This window comes from Neolamprologus multifasciatus, chromosome 23, assembly GCF_963576455.1.
Source record: "Neolamprologus multifasciatus chromosome 23, fNeoMul1.2, whole genome shotgun sequence".
Classification (NCBI taxonomy): Eukaryota; Metazoa; Chordata; class Actinopteri; order Cichliformes; family Cichlidae; genus Neolamprologus; species Neolamprologus multifasciatus.
Window position 1 is genome coordinate 32270776 of NC_140460.1, and position 23882 is coordinate 32294657.

At 41.5% G+C, this 23882-nt stretch overlaps 1 protein-coding gene across 3 annotated transcripts in view; it reads right to left on the reverse strand.

Moving 5' to 3' along the window:
• The window catches only part of mgat5 (alpha-1,6-mannosylglycoprotein 6-beta-N-acetylglucosaminyltransferase), a 98743-nt gene that overhangs the window by 73072 nt on the left and 1789 nt on the right, over window positions 1–23882 (reverse strand). For 2 of the 3 annotated variants that reach the window (XM_085149936.1, XM_085149938.1), the window contains exons 2-3: window positions 11052–11518; window positions 1095–1259 (exon numbers count right to left, since the gene is read on the reverse strand). In XM_085149936.1, coding sequence (XP_085006062.1) covers window positions 1095–1259; window positions 11052–11292 — 406 coding nt within the window. In that variant the 5' untranslated portion in view covers window positions 11293–11518. The remainder of the gene's footprint in view (window positions 1–1094; window positions 1260–11051; window positions 11519–23882) is intronic. The other variant, XM_085149937.1, reaches the window with a different exon arrangement.

Consider the following 23882-nt stretch of genomic DNA (forward strand, 5'->3'; position numbering starts at 1 on the left):
ACCAATTAATCTGTTTAGTTACTCAGCCATAAGATTTTTAATGCGACGCTGCCTTTTCTTTTAGATTTGTGGGCAGGTGATCTATGTTCTCTCGCCTGGAGGAAACTTCAACAGCTTTCTAATAGAAACTGCCCTGCCCGTATATATGACTAGAACTTAATTTCCTTGGGCAGCTCTGAAAACAATATACATTCATTTCACACACTTTGGTCATGTAATTTACTCGGTGTTGCCTTTCAAATGTTCTACACTGTATCTCTTTGAATTTACTGCGATAAGAGTTAGTGGCCTGTTTATATCCTTGACAGGTATTTTCATCACAAACACTCACACTTTCATTCAACTCTACATAATTTTGTCGTATTCTTACCGTCCTTTGTCATGTGAAAAAACAAATTCACAAAGGCCTCATCAGCACTTCCAAAATGATGGCGGCAGCACAGCAGTTCTCATTAGAATTACACTAATGCCAGTGTTTCTTTGAACATCTCAATCAGTCTAATCCAATTCTGCACATACTGCTTCACTGTGCAGCTTCACATTCCTACTGTTTAATGCTGCGCAAACAACTGAGAGCAAGTCCCTCAGAGGGGTCTCAGAAAAACCAACACCTCATTCTCTCAGCTGGGCTGAATTCATCATCTGAAAGCTGGCAGGAAAATCAATGAAAACTAATAAAAGGGTCATGCAGCGTGAACACAGGCCTTATCTGAATCAAGTCCAAGGATGCGGTCTGGACCCATCAAGTGCAGTGGCAATACTGGGAAAGTTTAGCTAGCTGCATGCCGCAGGAAAGATATTGACTAGAGTAGTTTTAAAGAAATTTTCTACAGCCACAATCAGCTTATTCCCATTTCTCAGTACTGTGTATGTATCAAACCCTTCTAAAAGGATGAGTGCACAGAGACATTTACAGTCTTTCTAAGTGGCACAGGATCAATGACCACTGGAGCCAGGAAGGTTTCTGATTCTAAGATTGTACTGATAATATTTACAAATCCAAATCCAAAATAAATCCTTTAGACTGCCCCCACCTTGGCACAGCATGCACACAAACACTCTATTCCAAAGCGAAAAAAGACTGCAGCACATACCTGCCACGTTTACTTTCTCTGAGTTTGGAGCACTGGGCGTAATAGTGCTGGTGCCGTTGCTCAGGTTGGGCCCTGTGCCATTGTAGATGTTCTCCACCTTGGACTCTAGCTTGCCCAGCCTCATCATGATGTTATCCAGCAGGACTGCGAGAGTCTTCTTCAGGTCTGCAAAATGAGAATGTTAAATTTTATTTCTCCCCAGCAAAAAAAAAGCAGTGTGTCAGGTCGATGAGTTGGAGTAGAGTGCTTAAGTTGTCAAAGAGCTTAAGTTGTCAAAATCAACCTTTAATCTAAACAGTGGTGGGAATGGCATCAATGGGGGATTTCTTCTAAAAGCTGAAAGTGTTGTGTGACTAAAGCAAACATTTTAGGGAGAGGAATAAAAACCAGGCTAGAAATTTCTGAGAATTTTATAAAAACCAAAGTTGGCACTTGTCTTGCCCCTGTTTCAAGAAAACCAGTTACTTTAATGGTACAACTGCACAGTTGAGGTTTCAGCTGTGTAGTGGCAGGCATACTGTTACTACGGGATAGATATAGGCAAGTGTATCTTTGATTTTTTTTCCACTTACTCAATCCATAAAATATGATATTTGCTCAGTGCTCTTGTGGAATGAGAAAGAGAAGCTGTAACTTTGGACTGTAGCTAGCAACACTGCGAGATGGTAGTACTACTTCAGCTCTGGTGCAAGGTGGTTCACGTGTAGCTTCATGGAGCTCGGCGACGCAGAACAAGGACTACTACCGCCAGCTGCCATCTGAGTGTGAGATAGTCACCAAGTGGCACAAGTTGCTCCTAGAAGGATTTTGACTAAAGTCCTAACGCTTTTGTTTTAAATTTGGGGTCTCCAGCTTAAGTGTCATGGTCCTGGGTCATTTTGACCCAGCATTCTTTGTTTCCTTGTATTTCTGTATCATGTTAAGTTCATTTGTTGTTCTTGGAGTTATTCTATCAGTCCTAAGTTGTTCAGTTTAGTTTACTGGGTTTCCTCTCCTTGTGTTTGATTCCATGTCTCTCCAGCTCGTCATGTCTGTGCTCTCCCTCGTGCTCCTCAGTGTTTTTCTCTCTGGTCTGCATCTTTGTGTATTTCCTGTTTTGTTGTGAAGGTCCGTGTCTTATGTCCGTGTACTGAGTTCTGCTTCCCCATGGTCTCGTCATGTCTGATTACTCCCAGCTGTGCTGTGTCTCATTCCCTCGTTATCCCTCTGTGTATTTAAGCCTTGTGTTTGCTTCTGTTAGTTGCTGGTTCGTCTGTGTATCGTCACCTGTATGTCTCCTGTGTAGATCCTGTTGGACTTCTCCATGTTCCAGGTTTTTAGTTTTCTAGTCTCAGGTTTTTGTCCCTTTGGATCATTTTGTAGCTGCTCCCAGTTTAGGCTTTGTTTAGTTTAGTTCCCTAAACTAAACCGGCATGTCTCTCAGCCAGCTGTAACAGTTTTTCCGGAGACTGGTCTCACCCAGCCAGAAGCTTAGTCAGCCTTAGCAGCCCCGTCTCCTGTTCAGTCGCCCTTAGCAGCTCAGTCGTTCACTCAACCACCAGCTGCCATTAGTGCAGTCTGCAGTTCAGCCTTCTCCCCAGTGTGCAGTTCAGCCATTTACTCAACTACTAGCTCCACTTTCACCACAAACCCCACTACAATCTCTAGTTCAGTCTCCTCTTAAGTCGCACGCAGCTCAGCCATTAGCTCTCGTCACCTGCTCAGCTGCCCCCAGTTCAGTCACCTGCAGCTCTGTCACCACTAGTTCAGTCCCCAGTACCTCTGTTGCCCATCCAGTCTGCCACTCAGCTACATATTCAGCCAGGGGTCTCAATACCTTCTGGCCCTGCATCAGCTCCTGCTGGAAGCTCGACTGGGCCAATCCGGCACTCCGCGGCTCCCATGCCACTGTTTGTCGCTGCTGGCAGTTCAGGAGAACTGCTTCAGCAGCCTGCCTCCGCTGGAGGGTCCGAGGGGCCCGTTCAGCCTGCAGTGTCACCACCTGCAGCTTCCACGCCATCGCCAGCAGCGTCATCACCTGTGGCTTCCACGCCGTCGCCAGCAGCTCCTGCCTTGTCTGTTCCTGCGGCTGCCACACCACTGTCTGGTCAACATCCTGCACTTCAGCATCACCGCTGGCTGGACATCATTGAGGTCATGGTCGGCCTCCGGTAACTGCGTTGCCGCCTCCTTCCGCGCGGTCGGCCTCCGGATTCCCTTCGCCTGTGTCACTGCTGCCGCTGCCTTCCGCGCAGTCGGCCTCCTGAACTAAACTGTTTTGGACCTCTGGGCTGCTGGCCTCTTCTTATGGACTCTGTTTTCTTGGGCCCTTGTGTTTTTGGTTTTGGACTCGTGTTTTGTTTTGTGACCTTATGGTGCTCCTGTTTTGTTTCTTTGAACAAGAGTCTGTAGAAAATACCATCAGTTTTTGCAGTTAAAAAGTGAAATATTAATCTCATTTAAATTTTGACCTGATTAAAACATCGTATAAATACCAGAGCTATCCCAATCTATCCTGAGGAGGAGACAAGTGTGGGGGCAAAATACTATGGCATTTCATCCAACACTTAAGGTTTGTACCCAAAGCCATAAATGTTACAATTGTTTGGGTGCACTAGAAAACAATTAGAAGTTGACCAAAAAGCTTGAGGCAGCCACAAGTGTCTATATGAGCTTCTAATATAATTCAGCAATAATTTTCTTAGTTTCTTAAAATAATATTATTACCAACAACACATGTCCAGTCCAGGATCTTGGGCTGGGCCCCTGTAAGGTGATTTGACCTCTGAGAGCAACAGCCAATGTTTTACGGCTTAATTACCACAAAACGGAAAGGATAGTAGTTTCAAGATTACATTCTCTTTCTTTTGCTCTCCACATACTCCAAACACTGTTTATTAGTTTTCAGCAAAAACCAGCTCAAATGTGGTTGGTCAATTGTGATATTTCTTTAGAAATCGACACAAATGTGCCATTAAAGCTGCCATCTGTAGTATGAGCAGTGGTATTCAGTCAGGACAAGCAAGGCAAGTAGTGCTTGCCTTTCTGTAAAAGTCCCCACATGCAACTGACTGAGGAAAATTGCTCAGATATCTCTGACAATAAATAGCTTCAGCTTCAATGACAAGCTCATGTCCTACAACAAGACATTCTTGAGGCTTCAGGGACCAGCTTCCGGCACATTTAAATATTAATGGGAAGCACCCGAATCTTTGCAAAGGACTTCCTGTTCCTCCAGTTTAGTGAGGGTCTTTGCATTTCCACATAAATGTTTTCTAAATTTACTTTCATAAAACACAACCATGGCAAAATGCAGAACATGTAGGAACGTTCCTGACCAGTAGCCAGATAGATGAGGCCATATTTAGACTATATTTGCACAGTCACAATGCTTAAATACTGTATTTTTGGACCCATTTATCAAAGTACTTGTCTTGATACTTTAACCTGTAACAAATGCACTGGCATTTACAGAGAAATGTTAAGTTGTGTAAAGTTGCTGGAAATGCTACTCAGAGCACAGAGTATCCCCTACCATTGAAAAGCAAGGGTACATAGGTAACAGACGCAAGTCCGCTTCTATGAATACATCCACTCAAAAAGGTTATGCTAATAACTACCAATGGAGCCAAAGGCCATTACACAGCTATGCAAACAATGATAGCATTGAAGCTACAGCCAACAGTTGTTATTTATATTAGCCAGCAAAGCTAAGAGAGGTTACATAAAGATAACTTAAATGCAGCAACATCAGGAACACAAATGAATATTAGCGACAGTTTAAATGTCATGTTATCTAGTTAACAGAGAGAAAACGCCTACGCCTGCTAATTTTCATTGAGAGAAAAGGTCTGAGATACTCTTAAAAGCCATAGCCAGTTATATTATTTGTATATTGGCTTAAATATCTACTAAACTAATCCAAAATGGCTCAGGGTTGCTTTACTCAGAAGATGGTAATTGCTGCTTGTCTGTCACATGTAAACACCACTTTTTCCCGCGCCATGATGCATTTAACACACCATTTTTCATCACGTCAGACAGATTGGCAATAGGACACCGAGGCCTGGCACAGCACCACCAGTATGTTTTGTGTGAAGGGAAAGGCCAGAGCATTTGTCTGATTTGGACGAGCCGAGGTATGCTGGGAGGAGCAGATGTACAGAGAGCAGCTCGGTGACACCAGGAAGAACCCAAACGGAAAGCTTTGGAGTAGACATGCCAAACTATTGGGTCGAACATAATATATTCACCCCAGAAACAGAGGCCTGTGCCTTCTGACTTCAGGCCGAATAACACAGAGATTCATTAGACTTGTTTAAAATTTCATTTGGTACGTCTTTCCAATAGGAGAGCAAAAGATAGAAACTTCTAGCTGAAGTTATAGTGTGTATATGTTAAATGTTCCTCACAACAAGAGTCCAAACACTGTCCATGGTCACTCCGGTTAAACCAGACTTACCTTAGCAAGCCAGTAGGGTAATTTACCAATTGTGTTTATTACCATTACGCATGAGTACTGGGACCAGTATTAAATAGGCACACACAGGCACCTAGACAAAAAGGTACAGCTATTGATATTTATGCGATGTTAATATATGCAATACCAACATAGCTGACATTTTAAAATTCCTAAGTGTCACTAGTAATGACACTTAGGTTCGAGGGATTATTCTTGATGTTGCCATGTTTCTACTGTCATGGCTGACAGGGCAAAATGTTTAAAGTTTGTGCTCACTTTACTGTATGTAATGAAAAATGGAGCTCAATGTGATATTCCGCATGTAAAAGGTTAGATGCTCTGTAAAAACCCTGACACATATACAAATCTGACTTTAAACTAAATTTGAATCAGTGCAGTGTAGTTGGCTGCTTTGGGTCTGATGCTGATGGGATTTGCCAAACTGTTAAAGCAACTGTTTCAACCTCGAGTCAAGATGAGACTGTTTTGATGAAGTTAGGATACGGTTAACATTCCCTTTTTAAAACGTATTTAAATGATCTTATCCTTTGTTTTTGTTTTTGTTTTGTTTTTTTCAGAAAACCAACAGCCCCAGCTTACACCAAGCCGTTGGACTATGTAATCAGACTCTGTTGCCAAGTTTGTTGTGAAAAGATATCAACCCAAGGCAAGTCAATATGCATAGAAATTGCCGCTTTCCATATATCATTAGATTTGGAAGAGGCAGTAGCTATACCCTCTCTGTTGAGCAACAACACCTGCAGGTAAGAACCATTACAAATTCAGTTTGTTTGGTTTTTTGGACATTTTCTGGAATGCACTAAAGGTTACGACATCTGGTTTCTGAGGAATCTCGATCACAGCACTAGCGAGTTGGATCATAGCATGAGCTGAGAAAGTTAAATTGGAATACTTTGAAAACTTATCCCAGCCCTTGACCCTGGAGGAACATTAATAAACACCAGCACATCTGCTTAGTAGGAAATGAAAAACATCAGTGACTATAACCACCATCATGTCTTTATTTTATAGTAAAATGTGGAGAGTGGCATCGATAGGAGTATTTATCAAGTGAGGAAGTAATATCTGTCACTATCATTACTATAGTTAAATGTGAGGCTTCACTATAATTAAATGTGAGATTGTGATTCAAAAACCTTCATTAGGCTGTGTGTTGCTGTGACTAATGCTTTGACCTGTTGTTGTGTGCATTAAATGTGCTGCCAGGTAAGCTGGATGACTAATGGCACACCTAGGGAAACATTTCTGCCAGCCTCCATCCTTCTTATTACGGTGATGCACTTGCAAAAACAAACCCTGCAGCAATAAACATAGTGAAATTCATTCTGCTATAAACAATAGTGTCAAACTAGGCAATGATGTGGTTACACAATCACCTGGGACATTTCATTAGGCTCCTGAGCATTAAAAAGAAGTGAAGTGATGACCTGGATGACTGAGAACCTTCACAGACATATTAAAAAGAAGTGATTACACAGAAACATAAGCCCAAAGCATTTATCAGCAACCCCTGTTCTTTCCTATCATCCACAACCAAAAGCTCAATCCAGCCAGGCAATGGGCTCCATCTGACTGACTGTAGCAAAGAGCAGGGAGGCACACCTACCTGACCTACCATACTGGAGAGGACAAAGATGATTAGAAAAGCAACATACCGAGGCTGCCGGGCCAAGCACAGAGCACAAGAGCTTTATATGTTTCCCAACCATGAAAGAAATCCACAATAGCTTGATAGCTACATGGTAACAGCAGATCGTTCCAACCAGTTCCATGGATCAGTTTTGGAAAGGCAGAAGACTAAAGCTCATATCCAATCATATTCATTTCTAACAGCCTTTTTATTCAGGTTTAAAACTGACGCTGGCTGGTCAAGTGAGATGACATGACTGAAAAACTCTGCTTTCCCTGTCAGCTGCTCAATCCCTCATAATGTTATGTTCACTTGATGGGAAGCTTTCATTGCACTTGCAGTGACCTAACATTTTCTACTAGCATGATCATAAATGGTAAATAAAATGGTAAATGGCCTGTATTTGTATAGCGCTTTACTTAGTCCCTAAGGACCACAAAGCGCTTTACACGTTCAGTCATCCACACATTCACACACACATCCACACACTGGTGATGGCAGCTACATTGTAGCCACAGCTGCCCTGGGGCGCACTGACGGAGGCGAGGCTGCCGAATACTGGCGCCACCGGGCCCTCTGACCACCACCAGTAGGCAACGGGTGAAGTGTCTTGCCCAAGGACACAACAACAGAGACTGTCCAAGCCGGGGCTCGAACCGGCAACCTTCCGATTACAAGACGAACTGCCAACTCTTGAGCCACGATCACCTAAATAACAGTAAACAAACTGAAAGGTGCAGTCAGTGATTTTTCTGCTGCCATTTCCTTCCACCATATTTGAATACGGTGGCCTGGAAGCACATTCCCCTTCTGGCTAATCACATTTTACATATGTGGCCAGAGACGGGTCATATATGTAGTACACCAATGAAGAAGAAGAGAGGTTGTAGGCTTTTGCCTGCAGTGGAGTGACATTTAAATTTGTGTCTGCGCCTTACTTTATACCAATGTGTTATAGCCGGAGAATGGGTTCCCTTCAACAAAGAAGTATCATATTAGAAATCACACTTTCCCTCTGATAAACAGCTTGATTACATTCTCGTAATGTGCCAGACTATATGTTTTACTACTACTGGTGAACCTCAAAGAGTCTAACGGTAGCTGAATTGAAACATTGAATGAGTTGAGTTGAGTTGAAACAGTTCAGCATATCCTTAACAACTCAGTTGAGTATCAGCGTCATAAATCAGAAGTGAGCTTGTCTAACTTTTCAACTTGTATCAGACTCCTTTCATTAAGTTTTAAAGCTTCTTCCAGAGTAAATAAAGCTGGACGATTCTCACTCGGCATTGACACCTGAGGTAAACAGTGGACTGACTCTGGGGCAGATCCAGACCAAACAGCAGCAGAAACACGCCAGCTGGCGCTATGGAGTATGACATGTTTATAATGTTTTTGATCTCTCTTGGATAACTAAAACATGTTTGTCCTGTAGCAGCCACTGTAGCTAGGGTTATGCACTTGAATTGTGAGATGTAAGATAACCGAAGCCAGTTGACTGCATACTACTGAAATATAATTGAAACATTTTACACACTGAAAACTAAAACAGAAGACTTAATAAAGCAGGAACACAATGTCCACTTTAAAGTTGCTTGAAGAAATGAGCTTGAAAGAAATTATAGTTAGGAAGCAAAACAGGGAATTTAATATACTTGTACTAAAGGGATTTCTGCCAATCAGAACCATATATTTCAAATGTAATTCATAAATCCACTTTCTCATTCACTTATTCAATTTAAGGTTACAGGGTGCTGAGTCTAACACAGCTTTCATACAGTGAAACATATTTTACATCCTAAACAAGCTGCCAGTTCAATGCAAGGCCAATCCAGAGACACCGACAATCATTCATGCTTACAGTCACACCTACGGCCAATTTAGAATCACCAATTAATCTAACAAGCATGTTTTTGGACTGTGGGATGAAGCTGAAGTACCCACAGAGAACCCATGCAGTCACACTAAGAACATCTCCACACAGAAAGGCCCCAGCCGGCTGATGATGTGAACCCAGGACTCTCTTGCTATGAGGGAAATAGTAGATAGTAGCACAGGATTTTTAAAAATCTAAATATAACCCTGAAGATGTTTTTAAACACCCGCAGAGAGAAACGAATACCTGAAATCTTTCAGCGACTGGCTGTGTACAAAAAGGCTTGGACTCACTGATTAGATGCTTTTCAGCATGTGGGTTTCTTAAAATTATCCTGACCATTAAAAGCAACTAAGTGGCCCAAATCAGCTTTCAGGAGTTACAGTATTAAAGCCACATGCATTAAGATGGCATGGGTCATTTATGGGTGGTAAAGGAGGAAACGCTGTTTCCCAGTAAACTCATTACGAATTGTATCAAGCCAAACACAGGAAGCACAGAGGATCCCAGTGCTCGGCTATCTAATCAAGGACTTGAAATGGACTGTGATGGAATATTGGACGCTGGTCAGCAGACTGCTACAGCAGTGTGAAAATCAATCGATCATATAAGGGAACAAAACAAACTGGACAGGAATCTGTTCCCTGGAACGACAGGCTGATGTATTACAAATAAATCTATGGATGGGGCTCAGACCACTTTACCCCAAACAAATCACAGAGTTTACAAGAGGATAGGTCCCATGCAAATGTACTTCAAGCCTGGGCAATGAAAGCAGCACAAACAAGCAATAATAATGGCTTAATATAATAATGCAGATGTTGAAGTTTATTTCCTCCAAGCAGCTCAGATGACACTGCTGAGTTAAATGTTTTAAGCAGAGCCTGATTACTGGCAGTAATTTGGAAAGGAAGACGTTTTGCGTAGGGACCTGCATTTTTTCCACATTCTGCATGCACTTTGAAATAAACAAAAGCAGTTTAATGTGTGTCAGAAAAGGGGGGTAAGCAGAAATTTGACACCCTATGCTACCAGCGCCTTGTTTCTCTTCTCGCTCTGGCTCCTTCTTCACGTTCCTAATCTCCAGGACCTCTACTGTATCCTGTTGTTTCTCTGGGCATTAGAGAACAATCAATTCCAATCTCAGGTTTCTAATGAAGCCTCCCATTGAGCCATACAGGTCTATTAATGGCATGAATAACTTATTGATGGCTCTTCTGGACCTGTGCTATTACAGTATTATGCTCCAATGCAGCCGTATTGACGTTAAAGCTCCCGAACAATTTTTTTTTTTTTAAATAGAGCCAATGCTGCACCTGTTCAGGAGGCAGACAAGTGGAACTATTCCATCCAATTTAAAGAAGATGTGGAAACAGAGGCCAACAGCCTAAAATAACTGTCTTGAATTTTGCTATGCTTCACACTTAAACATGTACATGTATCTGGCCTTTTACACTTAAAGTGACACATTTACAGCACTAAAATAACCAACCATACCCAACCTTAAACCTGGAGAGCGATATCAGTAAGATGGAGATGGGGGGCACTATCAAGAGAATCAGGTCAAATGATTTTCTTCAGCTCTTACATACCACGCACCAGAAAACGATCTGCTTCATATGCATTTGCACTTCTGCAAATACTCTGTGGTCTAAGCAAGGAAGCTGCTTTAATAAGGGTGTGTATGATGCCAAGTACAGGCCCACCACTTGTGAGCAGTAAGTGCCCCACACTACTTGCAAATCACAGCAGTCTCACAGAAATTCATACTCCAGAGGTCAAACACTGATTGATGACATGCACTGTCAGGTATGTCCCAGAAATGTTCAGCTCTGGAAGCATGTGTCAAACTATTTTGTGACTGATTGAGATATGCATCCTGGCCTTGCTGAAGAGCACATTTGGCAACAAAGATTCTGTAGTAAATGTAGAAAGATTGCTCTCATTTGCTAAAAGCAGAGTAGCCATGTTAGCGAGTCGACTACTCACCGTAAGCCGTCATGGTTCCAACATACGGACCATCCATGACACTTTGGTTCTCCTCAGCCAGTGCTTTGATGTAGCGCTTGCTAAGGTCGAGGATCTGCTGACGCAGCACGGCACTGTTCTCGTGGCTGGCTCGCTGCTGGATGGTGAAATGCAGCAGCATCATGCCCCAGATGAAGCCGAAGCTGACCAGGAAGAAGCCCAGCTTCTGAGAGGACAGTTTCCACAGGAAAGGTGTAGCCATGCTGACAGGACAGAGACTTGGAAGAGCTGGACTGACTTTGACTGGACAGGGGGAAAGATAAAGAGTTGGGCAAGAGGAATCAGGAGGGCAGGCGAGGCATATCTGTGTCAGTTGGAGCGACTGCGGCAGTTTTTGGAGGGTGGCATGCAGCTCGTCACCGTCATGATTTCCTTCTTTGATCCATCCTCACCGCTCAGTAACATCTCAGGGGGCAGAGTCCAACCTGCTGCAGAAAACACAAACAGAGAGGAAGGAGAGATCAGGAGTTAGGTAGTTGCTTTGCTAAACTCAGATAACAAGGGAGTTGCCTTCCCTAGCCCAATCCCACATGACCATGATTATTTAAAAACACTGATAATCAAGAGAGGTTTGGCAGTTTGAGATATAACTTACAGTAAACTGAGGTGGGGTCCTATTACAAGCATGCACAACATACACACACTCAGCCACATGCCCATATGTAACTAGCATGGAAATACTTCACTGTAAGTGAAGACGCAAAGTTTACCAAAGTAAACAACAAAACTACTTCAATCACCCTCACCCAGATAAACATGAAGATTTTAAAAAAGCCAACAAAGGCAAAGTAGCTAAAGTGGTAGCTAAACCTATCCCGAGCTCAGAGCCAGCAGCCTCAGTATGAGCCTCGGTATTAGCAGCGAAAAGATTAAAGCAGATAATGAGCAAAACTGTGGAGATGAAAACGAGAAAAGGGCCAATGTCCTGTTATTTGTTGCAGTTAAAAACTTAGTGAAAAATGATGCGACAACACAACATTTGTTTTTTGTGCACCGCAACTCATATTCAGTTAAATATTTGTAGTTGATTCAAGTAACAGACCACTTCAGTTGTTTCAGTGAGACAAGATCTTGTAACGTCCTGGAGTCTTGAGGAAACTATGAAGTTTAAGGCATACAATTTAGTTGAACAAATTCTTTAAAATGAGTAACTGGGTGGAGGTGCTCAATGTTAGTGACGCGCACTTCTCCTCCACTATTAGTTTGAGAAGATCAACCTGTTTCTAACTGCAGCAGGCCACACACAAAGGAGCCGGAGCACACCCAGCTGAAGGCTGCTGTGCTCAGTGTGTGGTGGCTCATTTACGTGTCGCATGGTAACACGCCAAATTTGACTAGTAAAAAAATAAAAAAACAACAGAAAAAAAAAAGAAAAGAAGAAGAAAAAGAAATGACTTTAATGCTTCTGCGACTCTTGAAACAGAAGCGGTCTTGTTTAATCCAGATAGTATCGTGTGTGATTGATGTTGCTGTGTGAATGTTTATGCAAAAGAGTGTATACTGTCCCTGAAATAAAAACATTTGAATAGCTTACAATTTATCTTCCTCACTGACAGGTGAGAACACAAACAGAATTTTAAACCCTTTCACTTTTTGTCATCGCACTCTCATGTTCGCAACACGTTTACAGAGGGGCTCAGACTTGGTCTGCGTGTGGGGTCGGACAGCAGTACGCGAGTTTGAGGCGTACAGGTAAACACAGTAAGGCGAGACAAGCTGAGCTACAATTAATTCATCAGTTAATACGGGGCCTGGGTTTCACTAACATTTAAATTATTAATCAACCAGTTGTTTAATAATTGTCTACAACTTCCAACAGTCTGAGACAGTCTTGCCTTTTCAGCAGCTGTTTGTGGTGCTGTACTAAATGAACTACACTTTTTTTTTTAAGCTCAGTTGTTGATATTCGTTAAAAAAAAAAAAAAGAAAGAAAAAAGTGTACTATTCAGAATAAATTCACGCCTGAGTTTGGAGGACAGACTGAATCTTTTCAAGTCACAGGAAAAGAGAGTTTTTAGAACTATTTCTTCTCGTTTTAAGTTTTTAGAGCATGCCCGATGAAGAATATCAAAAGCCCATCACTGAAATCCAGTCAGCAGAAGTTGTACACATGTGGCATCGTACCTTTATGATTAGCTGGAATGCAGGTTTGCACATAGCACATGTAATCTGTCCAGTCAGCAGCCTGTATATTCTTGCATCAAACCACCCTTCTGCTGTGCTTGTAGTATCGCTCATTTTGTGAGATTTAAATCGCATGGACCCTCCGAGCTAAGCAGGTTACAAGACTGTTATCCCGATATAAGACATTTATCTACCCGACAATGATATATATCACAAAAATTTTAAATTTTCTGTCAAATCTGTGAATCTCGGGCAACTCGACTTGCGTGAAGTGTTTTCAGCTGGGCGTCGTGTACCTGGAGTCTAGTTTTGACTGATGCTTGAAACTATACATTTTAAGATGTAAGTTGTAATGGCCGCCATTTTCTTTGCGATTATTTATTACGCAGCGTGCTGCTGGGAAAAGCCTGTTTTAACGTTTGAGTCTAAGGTTTATTTGGAGCACCTGACGACTCTTCTTTGCTTCTCATCCGTAAACTCTCTCCACACTCTTTCACGTGATTCTTGTGTATGTGGTAGAACAGGTTTGCTGTGTTTGAGTCTGATATGGGGTCCGGTTTCCTGCATAATTTCCATAGTACAATTTTCTGGTCCGTGTCAGACTTTTCATAACCAAACCATGTACATGCTACAGAGGGAGCCCCTCGTTTAGGAATAAGGTCCTGGATTTGTTTTGACTGGTCTTTCTGTTTGTCATCATCTCAGTTTATTTTAAAAAATCTCAACAGGATCTTCAGCTTTATTGTGAAAGGTTTATGTGGAAAATAAACAAGCGGATGACAACCGCCGTTGTTGCTAACGACAAACAGTCACTTGACCGTCCGTAGTGTAGATATTTTAAATATAAGAGAAAGGGAGAACTTTAAGAAATTAATATAGCCACTAAAGCGACCATCAAAACCATGAAAAAATATTGCCGTAAACAGTTTATTTTGCGACACCATGAAACAAACGAAAGCATAAGATGAAATGATAGACGTTTTCATATCGTCATCCGATATATATCGTTATATTGAATAGCTCTACACCGAAGCCATGCTGAGTTATATTAAAGACAAGATAACAGAATGAAGCCATAACAAGAATAACAGGTCACCTTTAACCTGCAACTCCTGCGCTAATCTTAGCAGAATATACTTGATGAGAGTACTGAATACCCCGATTATTATTTACAGCAACAGGAAATAACGTTTATCAGAAACACGCATTATTAATATTAATCTATGCTGGTGCCTGTGTGTGCTGTAAACAAGCAGCTACCAGATATCTTATTAACCAGCGTTTGCGTGCATGCCTGACCACATGAATGAAACGGAAACAAACATCCCTTTTCTGATTATAACACATTGTTCTGTTCTCTGCCGTGCGATCAGCTTCTTGTAGAGAAAACCTCACCAGGCTAATCAGCATAAACATTCAACTCTAATTTGCTGCACTCCCTGGCTTTATAGCTAGCTGAACATAACTGCGCCATTATCAGCAAATTTGGCTTTAACCATCAAGCTTTTGCCCATAATGTAAAATGAGGCTGCCCTGCAGCACTTTTTGAAGCTGTTAAATAGTTCAACAAATATTAACTGACGACCTCTAGGCAATTTCTGCTAAGCTAAATAAATGCCTCTGGCTTTAAGCATTATGCCACAACAACAACAACATCAAAAAAATCCAAACAAAACAAACAAGCAAAAAAACTTTACAGCACGCAGTCAAGCCAAAAGAAAAAAGATGTGTTGTCATCTGCATTCAGCCGCTGCTGCTGTAAACGAGGGTAAGTGTGAGGAGAGGATTTCTGCAGCCTTGCTTCTGAACTGCGTCTTTCTTAGACCCTTTTAAAGCAGCTCTAACCAGGTCAAAACCACAACCGCTTGCATGAATGCAACACTTTGAAAAACCCCAATACTCACTTGACCGAAACAACTACAACACCACATGCTCCTGCCTGTATCAGAATTACTGAATTTGTTGAACATTTAGAGAGGAATATTCGTCCTGGATCTAAAGCACAGCAAAGATGGATACGCCAGCAATTAAGTGCCGAAAGGAAATCATCAGCACCTTCCCAAGAAACACAAAAGGCAGCCACACAAAGGCTCTTTTCACCTTCCATCCATCAGCTTCATAAATAGGTCAGAGACAGCTGCGAGCAGCTTCCAGCAGGGCTGGAATCTCACTGCAGGTTATGACACACCATAAATGTTCAGTCATTTAGGACGAAGGCCTGTTTTTGCTTTTTGCGTGCACAGAAATGGTTTTATACATTTGTACAAATATGACATTGTCAGAAATTAAGCCAATTCTGTATTCCGTCTTTCGGACATTTACTAGTCCAATTTGCTTTGTGATGTGTGCATAACGGGAACGACAATAAAAAAAAAAGGCAAGAAAGAAAAATCTCGGTACTTCACTGTGAATTTATAAGACAAGCCTTTGGCAGCAGCGCTGGCAAATCTGCAGTGCTGATAACATCGGATGTCTCTCGCTGCTCGGGACTCTGTTGGAGGAGGGCACGAAAAAAGGCTGGCAGTGCTCTCTAGTTGGGCGCTGACAAGCATGGGAGGCTCTGAGGCTGTTTATCAGAAAGGAACGCTGCTCAGACAACCCCGTGGTACATCGCTATAAGATGCACGAGCCAAAACCTACACAGAACACTGACTCAACCGCTTCGGTTTCTGAAAACACACATAGTCCCAGTTGGTGCCAGCTCTCTCGTCTGACCTGATTTCCTGCATCTATCCATCTTATTTAACTCTGAAATCCATAACCCCTTTGTTAGGAGGCTTTCTGATGTCCTGTGATCCCTAGAAAAAGGAGCAATGCAACCATTCAGCCACCAGTGGTGCATATATTGCCTCTCAGTTGCCTTCTGGTTTCTAATTCAGGATCTTAATTAGTCTGGCAGGGAGCCCCCTGGCTCTCACCAGCAACAGCCCACTGAAACTCTGTGTGATGACAGCCGGCTACGGTAGCAGAAAATATGATCCGTGGCAACTTGAGATGATGACATAACTACCTGCTGAATGGCCATTTCATTGTTGGAAGAAATGGCAGTGCATCAAACTCTGAAGGTTCAAGAGGCGACGGTAAAGATAAAAACAACTGAATCATTCAGTTCTGACAGAAATCAGTGTCCTCCCAGAGCAGTGGCAAAGCACTTTATCCTGCTGGGACAAAAGCGGTGAAATTTAAGCTTCAGCTGTTGAGCTTAAAGCAGTGTGGATTAACCCTATGTGCTCCAGGTAGACCTGGCACTGATATTAGACTTTCAAATGCAGTTTCTGTGGTGGCATTTCTGCATAGCTGCAACAATAGCAGCGAGTTTCACATCGACAGAGAGGGTGAAGCCTTTTTTGGCCGCTCCCTTGAGGGAGGAGTATTTCCTCCCAGTCTCAAACCCAGGACCTTTTACGTATTAGGCAAACATAAATATAGATTGTGTTTTATAATTTCTATCCCCTTACTTGATAAGGTTTCTGCGTTCTGTCTAAAGATTAACAGTGTTAACATCAACTGGAACTGCTGTTTGGCATCTTTCCCCCAGATGTTCTTCATCAGAGCCACATTTACATACTTTAAATATGTTTGAAATGAGCCTAGCTATGCATCAAATGCTGCCCAGGTCAGTATTCAGTCTGTGTGTGCAGCTTCTTCCCCAATTCCACAGTAGTGCAACGGTTATAAAAACAATTAGATCGCTGTAAATATGCGGGGGATTTTCCAACTACATTTGAAGGCATGCATTGAATTCTGTCCAATAGCCTTAAAGCCACTGCTGAAATTCAAGTCGTGAGGAAAGATTATAATCTAAAAAAAAGATAGTGATCAACAACAACAACACTGGCAAACACAGACCATGAGGTTTTTCTTTGAGGGAGACGTCTTAAGGGTGTGTGTGTGTGTGTGTGTGTGTGTGTGTGTGTGTGTGTGTTTTACTGTCAGAGTAAAAACCATAAATAAAAGATAGGTGTAGCCACTGTTACCTTACCCAGTGGTTTCAAAACCACTCAGACTCAGAAGATCTTGAAGTTTCAATGTTAGCATTATGTCAACTGTCATGTTTTTTTGAGGCCATGGCCATATTTAGAGATTATGGTGCTCGACAGTTCCCAGCTAATGTTAGCAAGCTTAATAATGTGCATATACAGCAAGTGCTAAGTAACAGAGGAATAGAACCTGGACCGCATGAATCTTGGACACACGTCAAACCAGAGTTGTTATAGTTTAGCATTTTGTAATTCAATTGTATTTTCAATATTTGTCTTAATTCAATTTAGTTACAGTTCATTTTCAGAATGTTTTTTTCTTGTTTCAGCTTTTCAGAAAATCTTTTGGTTTTAGTTCACTATAATAACCCTGCTTCAATGGCCCCGAACTTAAACCTTACAGGTATCCAAAAGAATGAGAAAATTATTAACTGCAAATAGAAATTAGATTAAAAACAAAAAATGACAGACAGAATTTAATTTCCCTTTAAAAACTACATTATGAATATAAAATTTCATGTGCTAGCTACAGTATATAACAGACTCAGCAAACTGAAGACACACTCAGTTACAAAATATGAAACTGTGTCAATTTTGGAGTCACCACTAGTGGCGCTATCCGCGATTAAGTAACTTCATCATGTATAGCCTATCCAGCTCTTACAAATGTCTGTTCAGATTAACCAAAGCCCTTATGGTTGCTCTAGGTCATAGCAGTATCAAATACAATTGCTTACAATCAGTGCTATCAGTCTAGCCTGGTGCAATCATGGCCAGGAGGTTTATTTTCCCTGCATTCTCAGTAAAGTCACAGGGATTAAGAGTAAAAAAAAAAAAAGAAAGATCTCATCATTGTCAATCATCTCTGGCTTCACTATCCTTCCACAGGAGTCCCAATCACATAGCCTTTGCCCTCATACGATTATGAACGGGCCATGCTGCAAAGCGAGATACAGGCTCCATCCATTTCCTCCACCTCTGAGATTAGAGCTGAAAATAACTTCCTTTAAAGTGCAGTTTAGGGGATGTTTCATAAAGGTGAAGCAGACTCAGGGAGGTCTAGATTAATTCCACTGCATTGCTTCAGGCCTAAAATAAAGAGAATTCAACTGAACTGAAAAAAGCATACACTAAGAGCTTGTTGCATAAGCACAAAAAGTAGTGAAATATGCTCTAGATGTAGCCTCAGTCATCAATTATTGATCAGCTTTGAAAAAGGATCCATTTTCCCCATGAATATAAATAGGGTCTTGACTTCTCACATCCAGGTGACCGCAGAGCTCTCAGGTAGTGACAACCAACAGCCTTACTTTGTCTGACTTTTGCGATACACATACTTTTAGGATTAATGCTATCGTCCAAAGACAGAATTAGTGTTCGTGTTTATTATGATTAAGCACCTAAAAACTAACTGAAATTCCAGAAAAACCTGCACACACACAACTTAGCTGAAGCTCTTCTTGTCCCTTTGACTTTCTAGCCTTTCCTTCCTGCAGACGAGCACTGTCAACAAATATGCCAAATTCAATTGTATAACTAAATGTTGAAAGAAAAAAACAAAATTCAATAGTGAAAATGAAACAAATGGGGGAAAGCAGTACTGATGCATGCAGTGTGGGGTTGTTGAGTTTCCCTTTGAAGACACTGGGGGTAGATTCAACTTGAGAGAAACGCCCTCAATGACGACTGAAAATGCAAAGCATTTCTACCGGAACACACTACGCAGCTTCATTGTTAGCAACAAACATGTTTGGAATAAAAAAAAGAAAACCATTACAAAAGAAATATCGGCTCATGTATCAGAATATCAGCCTTTGGTATCTGTATCAAGCTTAAAAATCCTGTATCGGTTGGGCTAGTCGGTCAAATGAATTCTGATGTATTTAATGCACAGTCCCAGTTTACTGGTGGTTCTAGTTCTAGGATATACAAAGCCACAGACCACAACAGGGAACTACAGCCCTTCTAATGTGTAGGTAAGGTATAAACATGTTTATGCTGAACTCTAACTACTTATCAAAGTAGTTATTATAATTTTTGGCTCTCTTGTGGATTATAATGCAATATTTGAATGATCTGAACCTGTGTTTTTGTTTTGTTTTTTGCTTGGGGGGGGGGGGGGGGGGTTGTAGTTATTGCTGACAGCTCTAATGCAGCCAGGAACTGCTGGAACCTAATGTACCACCAGCCCGAGGGTCACTTTCACCTGCAGTTTCCCTTATTTGGTTTCAGCTGGGTGAAAAACACCACAGACCCAGTCATAGAAAAGTAATGAAATATGAACAGCTGCACAACTTTGACCACAAAATAATGAATCTAAACCAAAGTTTTGACTCACGGATGTTGTGAAACCATCCAGTTGAAATAAAAATCCTCCTTCCAGTCCAATCTCTCACAGCCTAACACAGTCCTATTTTGACTGTCACCTGGCCAAAGGAGACGTGATCCTGATAATATGATCCTGCTACCATGGATACCACTGTGACTCTGCATCTTAACTGACTCCTTCACATAAGCTCCACCTCTTAATTATTCATATGGGCCCTCCAGAGAAACAGACCATGCTGCGGCTTCGTCACCTTACTGGTGTGAATCCAGCTTGGAACCAGATATCAGCAGCCAATCCTGGGCTTGGGAGTCGGGCGGGAAGTTTATCTAGGCACCCAGATCAATGTTAACGAGATCTCCATTCAGTCACTTTTTTTTTCTTTAGAAGAAAAAACCCACCTTCATAAATAAACAAGGATCAGATTTAATAGGACAACAGGCTTGAGATGGTGACAGTGAGGCCACCATAGAAGTAGAGAGAAAAGAGAAAGTGATTATTTTTCTATATTTGATCGAGCTTCCAGTGGATCTGCTGGTAAGATGGGGGGGATGGGGTGATGTACCACTAGAGGAAATACACCTCACATCACAAACACAAATGAATTTGCACGAGGCAGGGAAACAGTGACATCTCAATGTGAACACAACCATCTCCATTGTTTTATTTTCAGTATTGCTAGAAATATTATTTACCCATACCTACATATACAATACGATATTAGTCACATATTTACTAGCTAAGTGCAATGAGTAATTTCAGCAATGTAGGCCTATTCTAATCTGCATATTTACACATGAATGAGTGACTAAACTGTAGAAGTGAATAATAAAAATGCTAATTAGATACATTTCTTTTGCTCAGTTTAAATTAGGCTGTTTATGCTTTTCATTATCTTCTGATATATTATATTTAAATGTTACAATAGTGAATATTCATATTTACCTTGGAAACAGTTTTAAATAATGAGCTCAGACAGTTTTTTCCTACTCTCTGTAAAGAGTACAATGACAGTGAGAGCAGGTATCCCAACTATGGTCATCTCAAGAACACGTCTTTGGCTGTGTGCACAGAAGCCCCACCTGACCTCCGCCAGGTGTAGCTAGTCATTACGAACGTGGCTTTAGCTTGAGTAGTTCTCTCAAACTGCTGGTCTTCTATAGACACCCCGTTATTTTCAGCCAGATGAAACAACAGTCTGTCAGTAACAATGACCCACACTGTCAGTACTTTATTTTGTTGGTGCTGTAAACAGACAAGTTCAGGTGTAACATTTTTATCAGCTGACATCATGTTGACCAGACAGAACAGACAAGCACTCTCTGTAAGCAGACAGGCAGCCCGTAGCTACCGGCGAACTGCTCGTCTACCAGCACTACCACCACTGACCCATCATTTCCCATCCACCCATTTTCTTCCACTTATCCAATTCAGGGGTTGCAGCGAACACCTACGGCCAATTTACAATACCAACTTTACCTAATCCATGCATGTCTGTGGATTGTCGGAAGAAGCTGGAGTTCTTATGTCAGCATGTACCGGTCTTCACTCTTTTCCATCTTTACAAATAAGACATATTTGGCTTTTTCTGTTAATCAGACAAAACAAGCCATTGGTATCGCCAAAGACGTTGATACCGATAGATACAATTACACAATCTTCTAATATGACACACAATTTGAATTCAATAAAGATACAGACAAAATGCTGAATAACAAGAAAATGTTTGAAAAGAAACACCAGAGTACCGTTAAGCACCATCGGGTTATCTTTACAGGAAGGGATCGAGCTTGGCGACAGCTCCCTCAGCCATATTTATTCAGAGCTTTGAACAGTGTGCCTGACCTTAAACCTTTATCTCCACACTGAGAAATCTAGGTCCAGCACAGAAGTCTAAATCCAATCAACTGTGATCATAGGCAGCATAGACGGCTGGGAGGGCCGTCAGCTGAGACTTAGAATCAGACTGGCCTCCCAAAAGGGAACACAGTGGCTCTCACACAGACTTAAGGAAAAGAAGTAGGTGGTGAGCCACAGATGTGCTTAAAAAGAGGAGGAAAAAAGTCAGAGTAATTAAGATCAGCAGGATGGCAGTAATACGGTGGCAAAACCCAGCATAAACCCAGTTTGGCTGTTTTATTTATTTATTTATTTACTTTATTTAATGAAGAAGTGAAACTCTTGAGATTAAAAATCTCTTCAGTGGCTTAGCTGACCAAGAGGCTGTCTGTATCCCGAATCCAAAGAGGGGCATGAAAGATGAAGGCTCTGTCTCCCATTCTTCTTCTAAATATCCTAGAAACGCCACATTAACCAGCAGTCTTAGAGTGCTCCCAGTGCACTACTGGGGTGATACAGTAGTATGAAGTCTTTAAGATAAGATGGTGCCTGATTATTCAAGACCTTGTATGTGAGGAAACATGGTCAGGAAACACCTGGGTTACCTTGTTGTGCGTTTTTCCTGCATCATAAACCATAACCGCACCATCTTAGCTGTTGTTGCGACGTCAAAAATGGAGGCTGACTGGGCTAAATCTGGCAATACTTTGTATGCACACACTTTGTGTGCGTACTCTGTGTCTCTAAATATATTTTACAGTCATTGTATATGTTCTTTAAGTAATTGTTCTCTGTGTCCAGCCCCACATCACCAACAACAAAAAAAAGGTGAAGTCATATCTGCGCTTGGTGGAAACGCAGTTGCTGGCCCAAACAAGCCAGGAGCCGACCAATCAACTTGCCCGACAGACTTTTGGCTATAGAGACAGCGGTTACATCAAACCGTAGTATTGTTACCTGAAAAAAAAACACTAACACCACAAGTACGTGGTAAACACAGCAGCAGAAATATGATGCCAAAACCCAAACTCGACCTGTGAATACCCAGAACCTGCAGGGCTGACTTTACAGGAACTGCTCTTTGTGGGCCTTTGCAGCTCAGGCACTACAGACCAGGAACGACAGATTTAACAGGCCACAACATGACCTGCATGTATGGTAACCACAGGTGGGGTGCTGAAGCTACACAAAGCTCTTCCTTCTTCCTGTTCGTGATGCATACAAGCTTTTTTGTTGTTGTTAATGATAACAAAAACATGGCACACAAAAACATTAAAGTGAGAAAAACATGGAAGCACACACCTTAAATTTTACACATGGGCAAATTATCCTCAGCTGACTCAGCTGTTCTATAAATCAAGTGCAGCATTTAAGGGCAATGTTCCAGCATGACATACATACACTAACACTAACATGCCTGTACCGACTTTCACTGACTACATTAAAGCTCTAAACCGTAACACTTCACTTTCCCCAACATAAAACTAATCCTTTTTCTGCTCTTCACTCTTAATGCACGGCCAAATCCTCTAAAACCCTTTAAAGATGTCACAAGTGGCAAAATGTCCCCCCTTCCTCTCATTAAAGCTCCAGCAGTGACATTTATGTTGGCAGACAGGTAAAACCAGATTTTCTGGACCATGGTGCACTACTTTTATTATTCCAGGTTTGACAAAACAAGGGAGGGCTTTGAAACAGCAGAGCTTACACCAGCCCTTTCACCACCTGTAAAGAAGTGATTGCATTGTGGAAAAGAACCAGTTCAGAGAGGAAATAGCAAAAAAGCTGATAATATAATATGAAAATGTCATTTAATACAATTGGAAATTAGGGATCGCAAAATTCTGGGCCAATACTAATACAACGAAACAACATAACAATATGACCAACAGCCCATGCCAATATTCTTTTTCTTTTTTCTATTTTCAGTTTTATTATTGCCGCATTTGTTCCGAGAAAAGGAGATAAGAGACTAGAGAAAGTTGATGAGCTCAGTGACTGGTAAATAACAATTAGTAATGCAAAGTGGCCCCGACCTTTGTAGCCAGTGAACTATGCAACAAAGTGCAACAAAGAAATTTATAGACAAGGTTTCTATTATTTACAAATAATAATAATAATTTATATATTATTGGTATATATATCGATATATTGGTAGATCCCTGTTGTAAATCCAATCACTTTCAGAGATCTCTGGCTTTTTGGAAACACTGAAAACCAATGTGACACAACAAATAAATGCTGACCACTGCCACACATTGTTTGCTTAAATACGGATATCAATTAACAAAGCCAATACTGGCCGATATAACAGTGCAGCCCCATTGGAAATCTGATAACTTTCAGAAATCACTGGCTTTTACCATACTGATTTTTTTAGCTCAGCGATCAGTAGCCACAAAGCTGGCACACAGCAGAAACACAGGTGTGTTTGTCCTAAGAGAAACAGGAGCCTTTTAATCACAGAAAAGCCAAGTGTTCTATTTTCCCTGTGTGGTTTCCATTATCACCACAGTGCATCAA